At 43.5% G+C, this 22,653-nt stretch overlaps 1 protein-coding gene across 9 annotated transcripts in view; it reads right to left on the reverse strand.

The window, feature by feature from the left end:
• The window catches only part of IKZF1 (IKAROS family zinc finger 1), a 105,338-nt gene extending 90,643 nt beyond the window's left edge, over positions 1-14,695 (reverse strand). For 3 of the 9 annotated variants that reach the window (XM_084857694.1, XM_084857693.1, XM_084857696.1), the window contains exon 1: positions 14,450-14,695. In XM_084857694.1, the coding sequence (XP_084713820.1) occupies positions 14,450-14,618 (169 nt within the window). In that variant the 5' untranslated portion in view covers positions 14,619-14,695. Of the gene's footprint in view, positions 1-14,276 lie in introns of all 9 variants that reach the window. The other 6 variants (XM_084857692.1, XM_084857691.1, XM_084857698.1 and 3 more) reach the window with 4 other exon arrangements.
• Positions 14,696-22,653: the final 7,958 nt, after the last annotated feature.

Consider the following 22,653-nt stretch of genomic DNA (forward strand, 5'->3'; position numbering starts at 1 on the left):
AACACTGTATCCCATCGTTAAATGTAAATAAGAGCTGTACTGCTGACGCGTGGGCACCCCAGTTCTATACCGCATCCACTCTGAATTACCTCACTTTATTCATTGGGATTGACTTGTAAGTAACTGTGCAAAGGATTGGGAGGAAGACCGAGTGAAGACAGCGGGACTTACTTCCAAGCCAATATGCATACGTTTCACTGCACAACACCTGTTTGACAATCCGTGCCACAGCAACACCAGCAAATTATTGTCTCTTTAAAAACGTGACAGGACAACAATTTCATTTAAAAGACCCTTAACAACAAATTTCAATGAGAAAAGCTAACCTTTCTATTTTACCTTAAATAAGTGATAATCAGTCATTTTACTTTATGTTAATTTTGCTTCCTAGAAAAATGCTCAGGCATGGGCAATCTATGGTGCAGAGTGTGCGTGCTGCCCTAGCCCCTTGTGACTCTATCCCATAAGCCAGGCCTGCGCAACCCATCAAGCTGATCACATCCAACCATCCATTGTATGGTGGCCCAGTAGGCCAAGTTAATATCATGTCTTGGGGGCAGGGGAAAAGCAAGAATTGGAGATTAAGACGCATCTGGAAACTTGCAACGTTATCTGTAATGATACCAAAAGTGATCAACCGCTATTGATGGATGAATCCTCCTGCCCCAAATTGTAAATGTCTACTTATTATCCTTCTATTATTTCCCACTTTTCAATTGCAAAGTCTTAGATGTTATCTTTGATTCCTTTTTATCAGATTGTTATGAGACTGAAGGTCAACAAAGAGGTGGGTTACCTCTTATGTGGTTGCCCCATCTCAGGAAGGATCTCACGGGGCTAGAAAAGGGTCAGCAAAAATGATCAGAGCTAACATCAACACGTGAGGTCACTCAGTGAAATTAACAGTCAGTTCAGGGTGAATAAAAGGAAGTACTCTTTCACATATCACATCACAAGCATATGGAATTCACTGCCATAAGATGGGGTGATGGGCACTAGTTTATATGATTTGAAGTGGGAATTAGACACATTCATGGGAATATAAGTCTACCAATGGCTATCCACCATATAAGGTAAATGGAACTTCTCCCTTTCTTGCTACCAGCAACCCAAGGGCAGCTCCAGGTCCAGCATTAGATGACCTGCAAAGCCTAATTTGAATGTCTGCAGACTCCTCCTCCCCCACTTCAATTTAGGACTCTGAACATGCAGACATTGGGGATTTCTACACCAGCCTAAAATCCTGCATTTAAAACGGGGCTTTCCACTTCCGTTTTAAATGCAGGATCACAACTGATTCTCTTTACACGTGCTTCCTTCTCTGTAGATGGCCATTCCCATAGCGTTATGTTTCTGTGGAGAGGCATTACACATGCTCCAGGTTCAGCGATACTTGCTCCTAGGTTCCCTTTTCCCTCCGCTTGCACATTAGTGGTGGATGGGGACTGACACATGGACAGCCCCCCCACGATCTCCCCGGGCCCCACCTCCTTCTTCCATGCTTTTGGCCAGTCCCTGCTGCTCAGTCCCTCTGCTGCTGCTCCGCTCTGCCACCCCCCCTCCGCCACCCCCCCTTCACCACCACACGCTGCCCCTCTGCCCCTCTGCCATTCTGTTTTGAACAGGCAGGCTGAAAATGGCAAGGAGCCAAAATGGCTCAGGAGCAGGAAGGCTGAATGCCCATCAGACTTTTGTCACCGCCTTCGACATCATGACCATGCCCCCAACAACCACACTCAGTGCTTCATTCACGCTAGGGGAGAAATATATAGGGAGGACATGGCACTCCATTTGCACATATCTGGAAAAATACCCCATTTTTTCCATTTGAGGAAAACACGGGATAGGTGGGAGGAAATAGTGGAATAATAACTGGACAACGACAACATCATGTAATGGAACTGCACAATCCAGCAAGTGAGCAATGCACAATAAACTTGAGGTGTAGAGATCCCCACTGTGAGTTCACCATCAAGTCAGGTTTTCTTCTCCTCATCTTCACCCCTCTCCCTGCCAAATCACCTTGTAACATCTTGCCTGATTAAGAGATCTGGAGATCTTGAAAGCTTTCACATTTTTGTGATGTTTTGGTTAGCCTAATAAAGGTATTACATTAATATGGATTTTGGAATGTTTCTTATGCCTATCTACACACACACACACACACACACACACACACCATGGCAAAGGTAGTATAGTCCTGAATATAAGATGCTGGGGGATAGACAACAGAGTTGGGTTACTGCCTTCACTGCCTGGTGTGGGCTTCCAAACAGCACCTGGCTAACTATTGTTGGATACAGGATGATGTCAGCCTTCCCTAACCTGGTGCCATCCAGATGTTTTGGACTACAACTCGCAGGATTCCTGACCATTGGCCATGGTGTCTGAAGCTGATGAGAGTTGAGATCCAAAACAACTAGAGGGCACCAGGTTGGGGAAGGAAGGACTAGATGCCTATATGGTTTGATCTAGTAGGGCTCTTCTTATATACTTACTTATACTTTAGAAGATAGATAGATAGATAGATAGACAGACAGACAGACAGACACACACACACACACACACACACACACAGACATGCACACAGTTGTATTTATTTATTTATTTCACTTTTAGGCCACCCAATAATTAGAATTATCTGGACCAGAGTTTTCCCTGGACTGAAAAATGTAGTTTCTTCTGGATGGATGTGGATGGAAATCCTTGTCCAAAATTGCAAACTGGCTTTAATTAAAAGTGTTCAATATCTCCACCAGCAGCTGATAATTAACTTTATTACTGGAATTTAATAAAGTAGACCTCTCAATCCCTATGAAAGATTCTACTTTAAAACCATTTTAATTCTATTTTTAATTTCCTCTCCCGCACACTACAAATAATAACTAACAAAAAAGTCCATTCTAGAAACAGAAACTGAGAAACAGGCCAGGCGCTCTCTCATTTCCATTAAGTAAGTTTTTCCCCCAAGGACTATCAAGATGTGTAAGAAACAAAGTTTATAATTAAGATCAATTCATTTCCTCCTCCTTTCTCTTAGCACATCTGTATGGAACTTTTCTATAGAAAAAAGGGAGATATTTAGTCATTGTTTCTACCCTAGTGAGTTATAGGAATTGACAGCTACAGTTACAAGTTACAACATTTAACGTAAGGCACCTGTCTACCAGGTGAAGCTAGTCCTTTTCCTCCACCTTTTTGCAAATTTAGCTCTGCATGTGACTAATATCACAATGCTATGCACACTGACTTGGAAGAAAGTGCAATTGAGCTCACTGGGACTGGAATATACACAGGTTTGGGCAGCAAACATGAAGCATTTCTATGCTAGGTAAAAATTTAATTACTCTAAATTTTAGATATCAGTTGTGAACAGAAATATTTACAGGAAACGTAACATAGTCATCTGTTGTCACTGCACTATGAATGCTAGTAAGACTATCTACTAGATTATTTATTAAGAACACTTTCTTCTATTTAGGAAAATTTATACCAACATATGTGATAACAGAAGGGATATATCCTCTTTGTAATAACTGTTAAAGCTCTCCTTCGTTGTTTTCACATATATGTACTCAAAACAGCATGGGGCAGGGGGAGAACCTTCCATTTTATTGCAAATGTTACAGACTATATACAAGCTTGATGTTCAAACCCAGTCCCAGGAAGTTAGATGTGCCTAAGTGCCTTGGATTGCAGCCCTGAGAATCTTCCCAATATTCAACTTGTAGTTCAATTTATAAAGAAATCTGCTTTGCACAGCATAGACTGGTGATCAGCAAGGTTCCCTACTGTCCGTAGAATACCCAGGTCAAGGCAAGAACCCTCAGTATGTTTGACTTGTTCAATTCCAAGACATTTTAGGAACTGTATTCAGTCAGTCTGACACTACTTCCTAATTTTGCTAGGACTGTTCAAAGCATTTCAAATGAAGAAAAAAAGGGAGGAACCCATCAACTTTTAATTCTGGAGGCATTTTTGCAACTCAAATAGGCAAAAGGATTCCTAAAATGACTTCAATCAACTTATCGTCTGCCTCTTCATCTTGTTTCAGTTTATTTACTTGAGTCTCTGAAAAGCACCTCTGTGCCTGCCGACTCCAGTATTAAATGAGTGACATCCCATTAATTTCAATGGGGTGGATTAAAATGATGAATGCAGTTGTCCCTGACCTGGTGTTACACAGACAGTCCTTTTCACTCTTTCAATTAGCCACTTTATTTCCTTCCCAGAGGAGAAAGGATGCTCTACTGATAAGGGAAAAAATGGCCATATTCATTTTTATTCTTCCCCCGCCCCATACATTAAGGGTGCAATCCTATGCATGTTTAGACAGAGGAAAGGCTTACACCTCCCAGCATTCCCCAGCTAGCTGGCTGGGGCATGCTGGGAGGTGTAGGCCTTTTCGCTGTCTAAACATGCATAGGATTGCACCCTAAGTTAGCCTGCTTAAACTTTTGCTTGCCACAGCTGTTCATGTAGCAAGTAAACTCCCGTTTCACTTCAACTGTCCTATGCTTCTCTTTAACAACCTTCCCCAACCTGGTACCCTCCAGAAGTTTTGGACTACATCTCCAAGTCTTCCTGACCATTGACCATGCTGGCTGGGGCAGACAGGAGTTAAACTCCAAAGCATCCGGAGAGCATCAGGTTAGAGAAGGCTGGTTTAGAACTATGCCAATGGCGAAACATATACATTGTATTTATTTATCTACTTACTTAATTATTAGATTGGTATACCGCCCAACTGGCAAATACCCTTGGGGCAGTTTACAATCATAAAACCAAATGACAACAACAAAATAACAACAAAAATACAACAATAAGAGTCTGAAAATAATATAATATTATACATTAAAAATATTAAAAACACTGCTGAGCCAGGAATAAAATTAATAACCAAGCAACAGATTAATGATTACATTTCTGCTTAAGGAAGAAGGTCTTAATCTGGTGTCTAAATATACAGAATTAATAAATAGCTTTTGGTTTTAGATTAAAAATAAACTTCAAGCCACACAGCTGATCCTGCAAAGATTCTACATCAGGGGTCGGCAATGCGATGCCCATGGGCACCAACGCACCCTGGACACATTTCTTCGTTCCTGCCAAGTGTATGAGTGGTGATCCAGAGTGAGAGAGAAAAAGTGAAGGGGGAATGTGTTTGCTGGCAAGACAGGGGGAGTTTGCCTTCTGTGAAACAGATTTCTGTTGGCACTGAAACTTTGGATTCAAAGGAGTTGTTTAGTGCGTTGGGGCTCAGATCCAACCTAGGCCTTGTACTCAGTCTTTTGGGCAGGTTACTTGCATTTTGTGACTAAGCATGCCTCCCATGGCAACTATGTTGTAGTAGTATCCAGGACAGTTTCTCAAATTGCCAAATGTGCCCATGGGCCCACAAGGTTGTCTACCCCGTGCTACATCCATTACTACCCGACAGAAATGTTTCAGTGACTTAGATTAAAGATACAGTTTAGCAGGAACAACACTAACATCAGATGCATAAGGAGCTACTCACCTGTGGTAATTCCAGGCGACCTGCAAATACTGCAGTCAGGCAACCCCTTTATTAGGACCATAAAAATATTGCCTGTCTGGATTTGGGAATTTTTCTTATGGACCAACACAGCTTACTTTGTTTTATGGATAACTAAAAAAATAAAAAAACCTCTGGATTTTTCCTTTCAGACCCATTGTTGGTGCCACAAATGCTTAATGTAAGAATGCTATGGACAGGAAGTCTAGTAAGGATTAGTCTGGGTGATTAACTTTTGTAGATGCCTTTGCAATTCTGGTTACATCCATGATTCTCAAATAGCAGGTCAAGACCAAGATATAGGTTATCAGAGCCATGTGTCTCTGGACTGATATGTCAGATGTCGAGGGCAACAAAAAACAAACAAAACAAAAAGGACGAGAAGGCTAAACATTCCAAGCTGCTGGTAGGTTGTTCTAGTAAAACACCAGAGAACAAGGGCCACGTATAAACCAACAACTTCATTTTTATTTGCCTGTGGGCTGCCATTTGCTTGTATGCTTCCCATAGGCACTGGGTTGAAAACACTGTGGGAAACAGGATGCTTTGGTCTGATCCAGCATGGCTCTTCTTATGTTGTTACACATTTGTAAATAGCCACTTACCTGGGCATCTGTGGTAAGAATTTCTTCCAGGTGACTAAACAGGAAATATTGGGCAATATCCAGTTCGACACTAGTACTAACATAAATTACATTGCATCTCTGGCACCATTTGCTGGTGTGGTGGGTTTCCTGCTATTGGTGTTAATGCCAGTATCAAATTGGAAGCCGCCTTTTTATATGTATTTATTCATTTATATCCTGTATTTCTGACAATGATGCTCATGCTGGCTAGTAACCTTTGTGGGCTTCTTTGCAAGGCTGCTCTGCATACAATGGTGTGCTCTTTTGAAGGGCAACCTGTGGAGAACGCCACCCATTTCACTCATGGTATTCTTGCATAGCACCTGCTGCAGCCTGGCTCCAGCTCAGCAGACTTAACACACAGTGTAATTGCTAAGGCGTTTGTACAAAGGAGAGGGAAAGGTAGACCTGCCCCACTGATTTGCTGAGCCCGAAATAACCTTGTCTAGTCAGCACACACCAAAATGAATAGGGCTGACCATTTTCATATTGGCCTAGATCAGGAAGATCTGAGTTACAATCAGTGCTGTGAGAAAATGTCGCAGAAATATCACAGTTTCCCTGTACAGTGCTCATCAGGCGAGCATTTTGTGCACATGGTTTAAACAGCTGGGCCAAGCAAGCCACAGAAGCACTTGCTTCGTCTAATCAGTTTTGCTCTTCGCCACTGAGCTGACATACAATTAAAGAGGTTTTGCAGGATCTCTTTTAACCAGTGGAGATAGGGGTGGTTTGCCTGTCTATAATGAGATTTCTGCTCTTCTTTGGAGATCGCCGTGTTTGAGACAACCAATTCTGGATTTTGGGAAAGTGTTGTTTTTTTGGCTAGATCATAACTCAAGTGTTCTTACTTGGGACAGAAGCAACAAGGGCTGAGGATTCTCAACGTGTTTCCCAGAGCAGATTATGCACAGGATTATTGAAAAGGTTTTATAATACTCCATCCTTAAAGTGACTCCATAAATTATAAGAACACAAGAAGAGCCCTGCTGGATCAGACCGAGGGTCCATCTAGTCCAGCATTCTGTTCACACAGTGGCCAACCAGCTGCCCATGGGAAACCCACAAGCAGGACACAAATGCAACAGCGCCCTCCCACCCATGTTCCCCAGCAACTGGTGTACATAAGCTTGCTGCCTCTGGTACCAGAGACAGCACACCGCTATCAGGACTAGTAGCCACTGTTAACCTTCTCCTCCAGGTATTTATCTAACCCCCTTTTAAAGCCATCCAAAGTAGTGGCCATCACTACATCTTGAGGTAGCGATTTCCATAGTTTGACTATGCGCTGTGTGAAGAAGTCCTTCCTTTTATCTGTCCTGAATCTCCCACCAATCAGCTTCACGTGATGACCCTGGGTTCTAGTATTTTGAGAGAGGGAGAAAAATGACTCCCTCTCCACATTCTCCACACCATGCATAATGTTGTACACCTCTATCATGTCTCCCCTTTTAATCAATAGGAATAAAACCTTCATACAGTATGTAATACAAAACAGATCTAAATACTTAGAGCAATTCCTCTGGGAATGTATATTAAACTAAATTCCAGCTATTGGTCATACTTGTCTGATGGGGGTCACCTTTACATGGTCATATATACTATTACTTCCATTGTGAAGCACACAGCTAACATATCTCTTCCCTCCCCCAACTGCCATGCTTTCAAACAGCTCCTACATTCTTGATATGCTTGAAAGCTGACGACAAAACTGTTTGCCAACCCTGATTTTGAGAAACATCCTCGGAGCATGTGCAGTTTCGCATTTTAAACTTACTTAAATCACTGGGTGATCTTTTGGCTCTCTTCTGGGCTGCAGGGCCCTGGACTTTGTTCACCTCTGACTCTGCCAAAACTTCTGTTGCTTTCTTAGCTGGGAGAAAGAGGTTTCAAAACCAATTGCCCCTGTCTTTGGTGAATGGAGGATTACTGGGAACCACACTGGGCTCCTGGGGCCCCAGTTACCTCTCTCTGCTGTCATCTGCTGAACACCAAACAACAGACACTAGAGAAAGGATCAGTTGGTAGATTTTATTGCACAAGCTCCACTGAACTAAAGAGGGAACTGTGCAAAATTCTGGGATTATGCCCAGAACTTCCACAGTGATTTGTTACCGATTATTGCTACAGGAAGTAGAATAGGGGAAATGGAACTCTCTTGCCCACAACCCCTCTGTGGAATGATCGAACAGAAGCTTGAGTTTATCACAGGACAAAAGGGGCACATATTGTCCAACAGGGCACAACACACTATACATTGTCTAGAAATCCGGTATTTGATATGCATGTTTGGCGTGATCCACAAACTCCTTAAATTGGCACCTCTGCACACAAACCAGTATAATTTCATTTATTTTCAAGGGGAATCAGGCTGCAAACAGGAAGGTGGAAAAGTGGCTGCAAACTATATTTGCTACCTTGACTGGTAAAAAAAATGTTAAAACCATGTACAGCCTGACAAGGCTTATAAATTAACATTTAGTTGAACTGTGTCAGTATAAAATTATTTCAAAGGTAAACAAAGGTATATTTAAAGAAAAAACACGTTATACTTACTGGCCTAGCAAAAATTAGGCATCCACGTCTTTTCCTAGGATATAGGTAAACAATTTCATACTGCATAGTGCACCCTATCTGAACCTGGTGCCCTCCAGATGTTTTCGACTACAATTCCCACCATTCCTGTCCATTGGCCGTGCTGGCTGGGGCTCAAGTCCAAAACATCTGGAACGGACCAGGTTGGGGAAGGCTGGTGTAGTAACTAAAGTGGTGGATCTGAATTTGGGAAATACAGATTCAAAACTCTGTTCAGCCATGAACCTCACCAGTTATTAGCCAAAATAGTTAAAAGGAACCTCCATATTCAAAGGCAGTATACTTCTGAATACCAGAAGATTGGGCCATATATTGGAGGAGGTCTGCTGTCTTCATGCCTCCTTATGTGCTTCTCAGAGGCATTTGCCAACCCAGTGTTGGAAACAAGCATGTTGGACTAGATGGGCCAGCATGTTCCGATCCAGAAAGACCCTTCTTATGTTTGCATGAGTGACCTTGGGCCGGTCACTCTCTTGCAACTTAAACTATCTCATAGGATTGTTGGGATGCTAAAATGTTATTCTGAGCTCCTTCGATATCAGGAATAAATAAAATGCCAGCAAAGCTGTGTTCCATATAGCAACGTAAAAAGTATGCTCAATTTCCTACCCTTCCCCAACCTGGTGCCCTCCAGATGTTTTGGGCACCAACTCCCAGCATTCCTGACCACTGGCTACGCTGGCTGGGGCTGATAGAAGTTGAAGTCCAAATCATCTAAAGGACCACTCTCATCCCCACCTAACAAAGTTGGCCATCCCTGCTTTAGACTATGGTGTAATGTAAATATTTTACATCCATCAATATGCTTCTGAAGATTTGGTTTTGTTTCCTCCATGAATCTAAAAATGATCCAAAACTACTTTCAAACACTATTATGAACCTATTTCTCCTATCACAATGGATTTCAGAACAGTTCCTTCAGGAGTGCAAACAGTTTCACCTAAGCTAAAACAACAACAACATACAAAAAGAACATCCAGTTTTAATAACAAGGAGAAGAGGTGATGCATGTTCTTACTATGATGCCCAGAAATGGCTTATCAAGCACATGTTGAAACTGCAATATCCCACAGTCTTCAACACCAATGTCCTATAGGAGTTGGCACATGACACATGTTCAGCACTGCCTTTGCCCTGCTGCAGTTTCATTGCATACACTAAGAAATCAACGCTGCAGTTCTAAACATGCTCCCTTCGGGGGGGGGGGGGAGTCCCCTCCGATTTGAGAAGAAACTTACTTCTAAGCAATCATGCTTAGGAATTTCAATGCTTGTTTTGTTCTCTTCACGTTAAGGAGCTCAACCGCAAAACTTTATCTGTAGGTTTCCACACTGGCTCCTAAATATACTAATACAATAGTGCTCTCTGACAAACATCAGAATATATCTGATAAAAATCAGAGAAATCATTTTATGAGAGTCACCAGAAATATACCTGTACTACTTAGGATAAAATGGGTATGTTTCAACAGGTCACCTTGGTATGAATTTACTCTTCCAGTAAATCTTTAGTGCAATGCAAGCTTTAGTGCTTTTAAGTTGCTAGATTAATCAATCAATTGGCATTTGAGAATTAAGGCATACTTGTTTTCCTTTCCTATTCTATTCTTGTCTTTTCTGGTGTGCTAGAGTAACGGAACGAAAAAGCAACTATTAAAAATAGTCTTTCCTTCTAATAATGAATTGTAGCATTTAAGTATTAAATTCTATGTTCTGATACTTTATTTCAAAAAGGTGCCTATATTGAGGTTTTGACTACATGCTGCTTTATTTAAATGTAATTGATCGGTTAAAGGCAGATTGTCATCAACTGAATATTACTTAGTTAGTTAGTTAGTTAGTTAGTTAGTTGGCAGCCCTAAAAAGAAAGATCCAGTGAAAGATCAGGTACATTGGTACAACAACCATGGTATCAGTGTGTCAGATAATTAGGTGCACTGATATTTGGATCAACAAGTGGACAAATATGCCCTGCGTGGCACAAATTTAGGTTACTATTTTGCTACAGTCTCGGGCACAGCTACTATTGCTTCAGCCCAATTAATGCACATGGTACATTCCCAAATAGAACTGTAAGCATAACACCTCTATCTAATTTGCGGGGGTTTGCAACTAAGTTAAAATCTTAACAATGTCAATTAAATCTCAAGATGTAAATATTTAATTTGAAATATTTGGATTAGAACTTAACTTTCTGTTTAAAATTAAAATAACCGGAGTTTCAGTCATCACCACAAGTTTTATCCCATTTTCAATAGGAAATATTTGGAGCTGGCTGTATAACTAGAAAATAGACGTTATTTCACTAACTGCAAAGAAGGGAAACATATCTGCCAAGATGCCTATGTCTTCTTTTAATCACTTAAGCTAATGTGGATCGTAGCTTCTTAAATAAAAGTGTATTTCCAAGATCCATTTCCACACACTCATAATATTCATACATGCTATTTTGAAAGTGTAGGATTTATTTCTTGGAAATTATTTTTAAACAGCCTGTGTTTAGCCTAGAATAAACATCTGTGTCTATTTTAATATAAAACAAATGCTTTTCCCTTTCCAGTACAGGTGCCTGATCTTAAATGTCTGATAAATACTTCTCAGCTCCTTCATATACCTTCTAAGTTACTTCACTTCAGAAAACTTGTTTATTCGGAAGCAAAGCATTCTGGATCCAGGAACAGAAATAAGAAATCTTAATTCCTCCTCCTTATCAAGTATATGTCTGTTATTTTTGTATAATTATTATATTAAACAATTATTTTAAGGAGTAAAATGGAAAAAAATTAGTTGGTTTGTAAGAACATCTGAAGAAATCAGATTAATTCAGTCACCTGCGTTTAGTGCTTTGCATAAGGAATTATATTTCATCCCAAAGAGAGAACCTCTATAATACAGCAGCTCAAAGACCCAAAGTGAAGGGTACAAATCATTTCTAATACTTCCAGTCAACACTTTGTGACTCTTTGTGAGATTTATTTTAAACTAACCCACAATCTGATCCTGTATGTTTTCATCAGAAATAAATCCAATTAACTTCCATCTATGTTCACTCAGTATTGCAGTCTTATGTCCAGTTGATTTCAGGGGAGAGTTAAGCACCTGGTTAACTCTTGATTCTGGCTGTTTAATAGCTTGGATTCGGCAGGATTGTTCACCATTTTGGAAAAGCACATTCCAATGGTGCTGACAACCTGGTGCTCTTAAGCATCCTAAACAATGTGGGAAATCCATTGATTTAAAATGGATGTGACAGTTACAGTACCTTAACAGTACAGCCCAATCTGATGAATTTTGTTCTTGATAGTAAGCCCCACTGAGTTCAATGGGACATCCTCTAAAGTAGGTGTGCCCAAATTGAATCCTTCATTTGCCTGAAGGCTAGACAGATGCATATATTTGCATATAAAATAATATATATTTGCATTTGATATATACTAAGACTGTATTAAATTGTGCAAATCAAATGTGTCTGCTTTATGGACAAAGAGAAAAGTATAGTTTTTTTAAACAGAAAGAGGTTGGGATAATTAGAGGAATTTAGGACAAGATCTAACTTAAATCTGTCCCAGTAAAAATGATTATGTTTGGCTTGATCTTGTGCTTAATTTTTAGTCTACTAACAGTGTGATCCATTGTGGTTTCCTTGGAAAGAGCTCCCATGGTGTTCAGTGAGGCTTACGCCATATTGAGCGTGTCTAGGATTGCAGCCTAAATGTATTTCTCTGCTGTCGGTTTTCGATAGTTAACCTTGCTTACCTATGGAAGAAACGCATGTCATGCAGCTAATGACATATTACCAGCTATCTTGTTGACAAGTACAGTGGATTTCCTCATTCTTCTTTTTCATTTCTACATGTAAACTTATCAGGAAATATCTGCGTAGCACATAAGCTTTTTAGTACGATAACAGTACTTTAAAAAATTACAACTAAGTTTTATCTTCTGAACCAATTTCTTTGTTGGGTTCAGTGCTTTATACAATTTAAAAACACTAATTTCATGGCCCACACCTGATCTTATAAATTGTAGAGTCTACAGCAATGAGCATTTACTTGTAAATGAATAATATATTGCTAATACGAAATAAAGTTTGAGGATACTCCAAAAAAGATCACTTTTTCTTAAGACACTAGTCTTGGTCGACCTTTCAATGATATATTCAGAAACCTGGAAACTTGACTTTATTTCTTAAAATCCAGTCAAAACTCTTAAAATGCTATATAGAAAATTAAAAGTGTACATTCTTTCTTAGATATACATTGGTTACAAAGAAAACTCTCCCTTAAATACCTGCTAGGTCCTGAATTAAAAACTTCCGAACCTAACCTCTTTTGCATGTCAATTTTCTGGTAACTGACATCTAACTTGATACCTTCATTCTGGTGGGTTTTGTAAGCCTTGGATTACTTTCACAACTCCTTTGATACCACACTTCAGTAGCTTTAAAGTCTCTTTAAGGCTGCACACCTATACCCATTTACATGGGAAAAAACTCAAATCTAACTCAACAGGACTTACTTCTGGGTTGCGCTGTAAGGAGTATACATTTGGATTTTAGTTAATACGGCCTTTGGATAATATTCTGGGATGCAGAAGGAAAGCACTTTTTGTTTAATAGTGGGATGCGCTTTTATAGATTCATATGTCCGATAAAGTCCACTCTTGCCTACAATGACAAATGCCATGGTAAATTTGTTAGTCTTCAGGGTGCCACAGGACTATTGCTGTAAGTGGTTAACATGGCTACCTGTTGGAAATTTAAGGTTTGGTTTATTCCTCAGGATTAATCAGCACTTGGTCCCTTTCTCTGGATCTTTTACTGAACACCTCTGCCTTGCAAAAACACCAACCATTTCCTTTTACACGTTTATGAAAATTCATAAATGCATTGATCTCAGGCTCTTCCTTGTATGTTTGTAGCCTAAGTTTTTTTTTTTGGGGGGGGGGGGAATGAAATTCTTGTAACATGTACATGTATTCAGAAATTAATATTCCAGTTTTCTTTAACAGCTTTCTGAAACTTCCTACCTTCACAACCCCCCCCCCCCACTTCAGCTTTGAGTTAATTTAGTGTTGCTGGGTTTTTTTTGTTTGTGTTGTTTTGCCCTTCATGTTTAAATTGCACACACAGAAGAATCCACCCCTTTGCCCAAATTATCTCTTTCAGAAATTTAGACTCTGGGGAACTAGTTGCCAAGCGTCTCTGTCTCCATTTGCCAGATTCCAACCGATCGATTTGCTACGAACAAAAATGCAAACTCAACACCCTCCCCCGCCCGAGCCCCTCAGACAAACAAACTTAGCAAGCATCTCCTAAACTGCAGAGCCAGCCTGTCCCTTTAAAAGTTGCGAACTTCTCCCATTCCCCCTGGAAGTCTTCCATAGTCGCGGAGGGCACAGCTCCCCCGACTTCGATATTTCTTCGCTCTGCTCTGCGGGCAGGCGGAGGAACTCCTTGCCACTTGCCCAAGCACACGTACGGCACGGCACGCTCCTCTCCGCCGTCCCCTCACGCCTTACCCAAACTTTCTGTCTCCCCTCCAGAGAAAAGAAGTTTGCCCCAGCAGCCGAAGAGCAAAAGAGCTCGAGCAGGTGCGGGAAGGAAGCGCTCGACGCCACCAGCCAGAAGCGTCACGAGCCGAAGAGGGCGGCGGAGGGATGTGCGCGCGCGCCGCGGCGCAGAAATACGGTACCTGCTCTGGCCGGGGCTGGATGCAGGCAACTCGCCCAGAGCTCTCCAGCTCCATGTGCCGCCGCCGCCGCCGCCGCCCCTCGCCCCAGCAGAGCGACAGCAGCGGCGGGAGGCAGCCCCGCTCTCGGTCCCTCCCCTCGCCACTCCACTTCCTCATTCCAGTGCAGCATCTCGGCGGACGGCGGCTCCAGCGGGCATCTCGCCCCTGCGCCCGGCTGCGCGGAGCTTTTTCATTTGTGGGCAGGAGGGAGAGCGCGAGCGCGGAGGCTCGTCGAGCCTGTCAGATGACGACGGCGACACCCCCGTGGGCTGCCTCCTGCCCCCTCCTAGGCAGGGCCCGGGCGCGCACCTGCGACGGAGCCGCCCGCCTTCGCCTTCTCGGGCCCTGAGGGGCGAAGAGCGTGCAGGTCTTTCCCCGGGGCTGCTTTTTATTTAATAATAATAATAATAATAATAAAATAATAGAAAATTGCATGGAGGAGGATAGGCCTAGCAACACTTAATAGTCAGGATGGAGCTTCCATCTTCAGTTGCAGTGTACCTCGGAGTACTGGATGATGGGCTGTTTCCTGCACACCCTAATTGCATTGACCCCAGAAGCCTGTGGCTTGGTCACAGTTGGAAACATCCTACTCAACAAGACGGATCTTTGTTCTAATCCACCAGGGCAGTTCTTCTGGTCTCTCCCACCCCTCAAGCCTCGGATCTTAAGCTCGCATCTTCATCCTAACCATCCTTTGCTTGGAAATGATGCTCCAGTCCTAAACACAGTTCCTTGGAACAGAGTCTCATTGGGTTGGATCCAGAAGAGAAGGCCCACTGAAATCAGTGGGAATTAAGTCAGTCATGGCTCTTAGGGACCATGATTGCAAGGGACGTATGCTTTAAGTGTGACTAAGTCTGGATCCAACCCGTTGATCTCAGTTGGACTTCTGAGTAAGTGTGCTTAAGCAGGTAACCCGAGTGCTGCTTCCCACATCACAGAATTCCCGTGCAAAAGGCGCTGTGGGGTAGGAATTATGGTGAAGCCCACTTGTAGATTGTCAAATCTGGAGGGTCTTACATATGTGTTAGGGTTTTTTTTTACAGTCTGTACACATGCTCGGAAGGCTCTGCAATTGCTGTGGCTCACTGGCTGGTATATACTCTGTGTAAATGCAATGAAAAACACAAACATAACACCATTCAGATTGTGAAATTTTAGCTAGAGGCGCCCATTAAGTGTTACTCTTTTCACTTTTCCTCATGTGACTGTGGGCTGACCAGAGAATGGACACAGACACTCTCCTGGGAGAAGGGTGCTAATTCCGTGGAAAAGAGGCAAACAGTTAGCCCCAGCCCACATGGTTGGGTCATTTAAAAGTTACCCAAGCCATGCAGGGGGAGCTCTTTATTTATTAATTAAAATACACCTATACCGCTTAATATATTAAAATCCCTAAGCAGTTCACATTAAAATACAACATGACAATATAACAGCCCAGATAAAATAATGAATAATTTAACATGAAAAGCATGTAAAAACATTACAATACTACAAAAACAACCACAACAAGAGGGTAGTAAGAGAGTCCCTCCCAGCTCAGGGAAAGCCTACGCGGTGTGTTTTCAAGAGGCATTTAAAACTTGCCACCGTTTCTGCCTCTCAGACCACACGTGGGAGAGGGTTCCAAAATGTGGGTGCTTGTGGAAAAGCATCTCCCACATAGGTAGAGTAACATATAAAGGGCATCTGAGTTTCAGGCTAAACGCTTCATGGAAGCTGTATAGAGGTCCTACACTTTACCTTTCTCATTGCCTTTCTGATAACTAGTACCAAGTAACTATGCAGTGCAGTTTTATAGTCATAGAATCATAGAATCATAGGGTTGGAAGGGGCCTAGAAGACCATTGAGGCCACCCCCCCCCCCTGCTCAGTGCAGGAATCCAAATCAAAGCATCCCTGACAGATGGCTGTCCAGCCTCGTCTTGAATGCCTCCAGTGTGGGAGAGCCCACTACCTCCCTAGGTAATGGGCTCCATTGTCGTATTGCTCTAACAGTCAGGAAGTTCTTCCTGATGTCCAGCCGGAATCTGGCTTCCTGTAACTTGGGCCCATTATTCCGGGCCCTGCACTCTGGGATGATCGAGAAGAGATCCTGGCCTTCCTCTCTGTGACAACCTTTCAAGTACTTGAAGAGCTCTATCATATCTCCCCTCAGCCTTCTCTTCTCAAGGCTAAACATGCCCAGTTCTTTCAGTCTCTCCTCATATAGGGCTTTGTTTCCAGGCCCTGATCATCTTTGTTGCCCTCCTCTGAACCCTCTCCAGTTTGTCTGCATCCTTCTTAAAGTGTGGTGCCCAGAAGTGGACACAGGTACTCCAGATGAGACTTAACCAGTGCTGAGTAGAGGGGAACTAGTACTTCCCGGGATTTGGAAGCTATACTTCTATGAATGCAGCCCAAAATAGCATTTGCCTTTTTTGCAGCCACATCACATTGTTGGCTCAACATTCAGCTTGTGGTCTACAACAATTCCAAGATCCTTCTCAGTTGTAGCATTGTTGAGCCAAGTCTCCCCCATCTTGTAACTGTGCATTTTGTTTCTTTTTCCTAGATGCAGAACTTGGCATTGATCCCTATTAAATGTCATTCTGTTGTTTTCTGCCCAGTGCTCCAGCCTATTAAAATCACTTTGAATTTTGTTTCTGTCTTCCAGGGTATTAGTTATCCCTCCCAATTTTGTGTCATCTGCAAATTAGATAAGTGTTCCCTGCATCTCCTCCTCCAAGTCATTAATAAAAATGTTGAAGAGCACTGGCCCCAGAACTGAGCCCTGTGGTACGCTGCCCGTTACCTCTCCCCATTTTGAGAAGGTCCCACTGATAAGCACTCTTTGAGTCCGATTCTGTAGCCAACTGTGGATCCACCTGATAGTTGTTTCATCTAGTCCACTTTTAGCTAGTTTGCTCATCAGGATATCATGGGGCATTTCTCGAAAGCTTTGCTGCAGTCAAGGTACATTATGTCCACCGCATTCCCACAGTCCACAGGGGAGCTGACCTGATCAAAAAATGAGATCAGATTAGTCTGGCAGGATTTGTTCTTGATGAATCCATGTTGTTGGCTTCGAGTAGTCACTGCATTGTTTTTAAGGTACTTTCACAGTGATTGCTTTATAATCTGGTCCAGAATTTTCCTAGGGATTGTAGTCTAATTGTCGTCACCATATATACTTGGAAGTAAGCCTTATTTTTTTATTATGCAACTTTAGTACGATTACCATCCATGGGGGGCATGGTAGAATCAGGTAGAATATGTGCACTTCCAGCCCTCAGGCCAGTGTCTGGAAAATAGGGGTGAGCCCCTAAGGTTGCAGGCCACCCCAGATCTAGTCCTGGCTTTAAAGCAACTCCAGCAGGTGCCTTCTTGTCCAGACTTTTCTTAAACGCTACGAGGAAGGAAATCGTATAGCCAATTAATCCATTGCCAAACATCTTTTACAATGCGGAAGTATATTTTCATAGGGTGGATTTTTAAACCACTACTTTAGTGTATGTTTTTGTATTACAGAAGAAGCTACAAAAGGAACAACAAAGAAAATATAACAAGATAAATCCCTGAGTGAAAAAATAAAGAGGGCAGCAGCACTGAATGAAAAAAGTCAACAAGCTTTCTGGAACAGCCAGGTTTTGCCTAACAACAATAATGTCCCTCGGTGGACCTCTTTAGTTTCTCCCAGATGTTGTTCAAGAAGGCAAACCCTGCTCTCCATCTCCATCGCTGGTGCTGGGTAACCTGCCACTCCTTAACATATTATCTCTGGGTGTCAACACATGCATGTAGTGTATCTCTGTATTAGGGATGTACGAAAGTCACTTACCTTATCGCAGCTTGGCTTCGTGGTGGGGGGGAGGCGCTCCGCTTCTCCCCCCGAAGTTCAGGCAAGGGGGGGGAGGCATCCTGCCTCGCCCGGCCGAAATTCAGGCCAGGGGGGGAGGCGCCCCGCCCCGCCTCGCCCGGCCGAAATTCAGGCTGGGGAGAAGCACCCCGTCTCCCCGGCCGCGAAACAAAAAGTGAAAAAAACAACAAAACCCCGTGATAGGCTACGTAACGATTAACGTAGCCTATCACGGCTAGATTTCCAAAGTCAGCCATGATAGACTACGTTAATCGTCACGTAGCCTATCACGGGTGACTTTGGGAAAAAAAGACCGCGTACGCAAATGGTGGCGGCCCATGGGTGCCGCCATTTGCGTTCCTTATTTTGGCACGTCTAGTCTACATAAAGATTTACGTAGACTACGGCGAAAATAAGGGAACGCTATTTGCGTTGCCCTTATTTTCGCTGTAGTCTACGTAAATCTTTACGTAGACTAGACGTGCCAAAATAAGGAATGCAAATGGCAGTGCCCATGGGCCGCCGCCATTTGCGTATGCGCTTCCCCCCCCCAAAGTCACCCGTGATAGGCTACATGACGATTAACGTAGTCTATCACGGCTGACTTTGGAAATCTAGCCGTGATAGGCTACGTTAATCGTTATGTAGCCTATCACGGGTTTTTTTTTTTACTTTATTTTGTAATGGCGGCGGCGGCAGCCGGTCAGAAGACCGGCCACTGCCCCCGCTGAACCGCCGCTGGGACCTGCCGCCGAGAGGGACATTCGCACGAGGTAAGTCCCATCCCGGGGGGGGGTGGTGGGGGGTGGCGAAGAATTTCACTGCCAATTTCAGGGGGCCGAATGCGTTGGCATTCGGCCTCACCGAGATTCGTGGAGAAATTCTCAGAAATTCTCCGCCATCCCTACTCTGTATGCACTGCACCATCTGTGTGCACTGCAAATTGAAGTCCTTCATGGGCCATTTTGCTAGTTAATAACCAGGGGTGTGTACCAACCACAGGATGCTGTTCAGACCGCAATTTGGCAATTTGGAAAATAGCCGAATTCACCCTGGACTGATTTGGAGGCCACCTGTCTCGACTCAGAGCCAAATCCAAAGTGAAATTTGGAGATGCAAAACTTTGTGCCCCACCCCATTCACTATAGTTGGAAATCCACAAATGGTTATAACTTTAAAACAAACAAACAAACAAAAACCTTTTAGCAGAATCGGATGACATTTGACCCTTCTGAGGTAATGCAACTTGCCTGCTTTCAGACAGAAAGGTGCAGGGGTTTGGGTTATAGGGTTCTTTAAATTTTGATTTTTTAAAAACAGGAAAACATCTATAACTGTTGTTGTTGTTGACAGAACTAGGGGTGCACGAAAGTCACTTACCTGGTCTCGCAGCTTGCTTCGCGGTGGGGGGGAGGCGCTTCGCTGCTCCCCCCGAAGTTCAGGCCGGGGGGGGAGGCTTCCCTCCTCGCCCGTCCGAAATTCTGGCCGGGGGGGAGGCTTCCCGCCTCGCACGGCCGAAATTCAGGCCGGGGAGGAGGCGCCTCGCCCGGCCACGAAATAAAAAGTTCAAAACAAAACGCCCCTGTGATAGGCTATGTGACGATTTATGTAGCCTATCACGGCTAGATCTGCAAAGTCAGCCGTGATAGGCTATGTTAATCGTCACGTAGCCTATCACGGGTGACTTAAAAAAAAAAAAAAAGCACGTACGCAAATGGCGGCCCCCATAGGGAGCCGCCATTCGCGTTCCTTATTTGGTCGCTGTAGTCTACGTAAATCTTTACGTAGACTACAGCGACCAAATAAGGAACGCGAATGGCGGCTCCCTATGGGGACCGCCATTAGCCGTACACGCTTTTTTTTTTTTTTAAGTCACCCGTGATAGGCTACGTGACGATTTACGTAGCCTCTCATGGCTGACTTTGCAAATCTAGCCATGATAGGCTACGTTAATCGTCACATAGCCTATCACGGGGGCATTTTTTTTTTTTAACTTTTTTTGGAATGGCGGCGGCGGCAGCCGGTCGAAAGACCGGCTGCCGCCCCTGCCGAAGCCCTGCCGAACCGCCGCTGTGACCCGCCACCGGGAGCGACATTCGGGAAAGGTAAATCCCATCCTGGGGGGGGTGCGGGGTGCGGGGGGGTGCGGAGAATTTCTCCCCGAAACTACTTCGGGGGGCCGAATACGTTGGCACTCAGCCCCCCGAAGTTTCGGGGAGAAATTCTTCCTCATCCCTAGACAGAACTAGATGCCATTTGCAGGCATAATTGCCCCTTCTGTGGGGATAAAGTCTGACAAATTTCCATTATATAGGTGCAGGGCTTTTGTGCAAGGAGTCTTTACAGGATGCTGGATGGTCTGATGGTCTGACACAGCAGGGCTTTTCTTATGTTCTCTCTTATCTCAAGGTTGTGTTGATGTGAATTAATGAGATCCTATGACTTACTGTCAGAAATTAATTTGAGTCAGAAAAACCTCCGCTCTCTTTCAGTCCAGGAAGAAACATGAATACATGGGTGTGTTTTTTTTTTTTAAAGGATCAGACATATTCCTGAAGGATATAACTCTTAAGTTTGAGAGCTGAGTTACCGTACTGTTAGAGCATCTCAGTGGGCAGAGGATGGTGGCTAACGCACAGTGCTGCCTTCAGTGCTGCCACTCATGAACATGGTTCTTTTGGGCAGGGCACTGTGCTAGAGCAGCAAAGGGTTTTAAGACAGAAGGTGGAATTACTGCTCTGCTACAGCAGCTCAGTGGGTGGAGAACGGAAGTGGGCAGGCAGCAGAAGGTGAGGCTGAAAAATACTTTTGCCTCATCCAATCAGAGTCAAGGCAGAACTGAGGCACCCAGTCAGAGTCAAGGCAGCCAATAGAAGAGGCGCTGTGTCAGAGCAAGAAAGCATCCCAACAATTAAAGTTCTGACCAATCAGATAAAAGGAAGTACTTCTTCACACAGTGCATAGTTAAACTATGGAACTTGCTACCACAGGAACTAGTGATGGCCACCAATTTGGATGGCTTTAAAAGGGGATTGGATAAATTCCTGAAGGAAAAAGCTTTCAATGCCTACTAGTCTGATGGTTATGTGCTACCTCTGGTAGCAGAGGCAGTGAGTCTATGTGCACCAGTTGCTGGGGAACATGGGTGGGAGGGTGCTGTAGCGCTCATGCGCTGCTTGTGGGTTCCTGATTGACAGCTGGTTGGCAACTGTGTGAACAGAATGCTGGACTAGATGGACCCTTGGTCTGATCCATCATGGCTGTTCTTATATTCTTACGTTCAATCAAAAGGCCTTGTGCAGCTATTCCATCTTTCCCTCCTAAAGGGATTATTTTGAGGAAAGAAAAAATGATGGAAGAAGGAGCAAGAAAACATGGGAAGGTTACAAATGGAAGACAACTGTTAGATCTGATTTTGTTCGGGATTCAGCCAAATCCAAAGCACATCCTTATTTTAGTGACTACCTACCAACCCCTCGTTCTGGCTTCACAATCACTAGTGCTGCCTGTAGGCCGTCTTGGGAAGTTTTTGTTCATCAGCTTGAAGTGTGGTTGCATCAATACGTTGGTGGCAACAAGCTCTATTTTTCCCCCTTTTTCTTGTAATCCTCAGTCATTGATTCAGGTCCTGACCAAATACATGGAAATGGTTATGAGCCGGATGAGGGCTAACAAGTTGAGGCTTAATTCAGAAAAGGCTGAGGTGATGATGGAGTAGGCCAAGCCTAGTGATGTAAGGATGATGGGAAGATCTGCCGTAGATAGGGTTATGCTCCCCCTGAGGGATATGTTTCATGGCTTTAGAGGCACCGCTGGATTCTTGTTCCTGTTTGAGTTTTGGGTGGCTGTGATGGCTGAGAGGGCCTCTGTCCAGCTTAGGCCAGTGAGCTGGCTGAATACGCTTATCTCAAATAGGGATTTGGCCTCAGTCATCCATGCTCTGGTAACCTCTGGAATGGATTAGGGCAAAGTACATGAGGGGCTGCCTGTGAAGACAGTCCAGAAGTTGAAGTGGCCTGTCTCTTGAGTGGAGTGAAACCTACTTCCTGCCTGGTGGCGCCATCCACTAAGAATCATGGCTATGCTAATCTGAAGAGCTCCATTCTGGATTCTGTTTCTTGGACACATTCAACCAGGGATGTAGAAGCTCTTTCAGCCCAAGGCTGAATTACATTTTGGAGAAGTTGTCAGGGCCATGTTCCAGTGGTGCGCAGGGCCAAAGGCAAAGGGGGTAGAACCAAAGGCAGAAGAAGTGGGCCCAAAATGCAGAAATGCCGAAAACATCGTCATATTTTAACTTAAAGCCTTAGGAGAGGTATTTCAT

The sequence above is a fragment of the Heloderma suspectum genome, chromosome 5 (assembly GCF_057233095.1).
Source record: "Heloderma suspectum isolate Gila_16-S chromosome 5, 16-S_ref, whole genome shotgun sequence".
NCBI lineage: Eukaryota > Metazoa > Chordata > Lepidosauria > Squamata > Helodermatidae > Heloderma > Heloderma suspectum.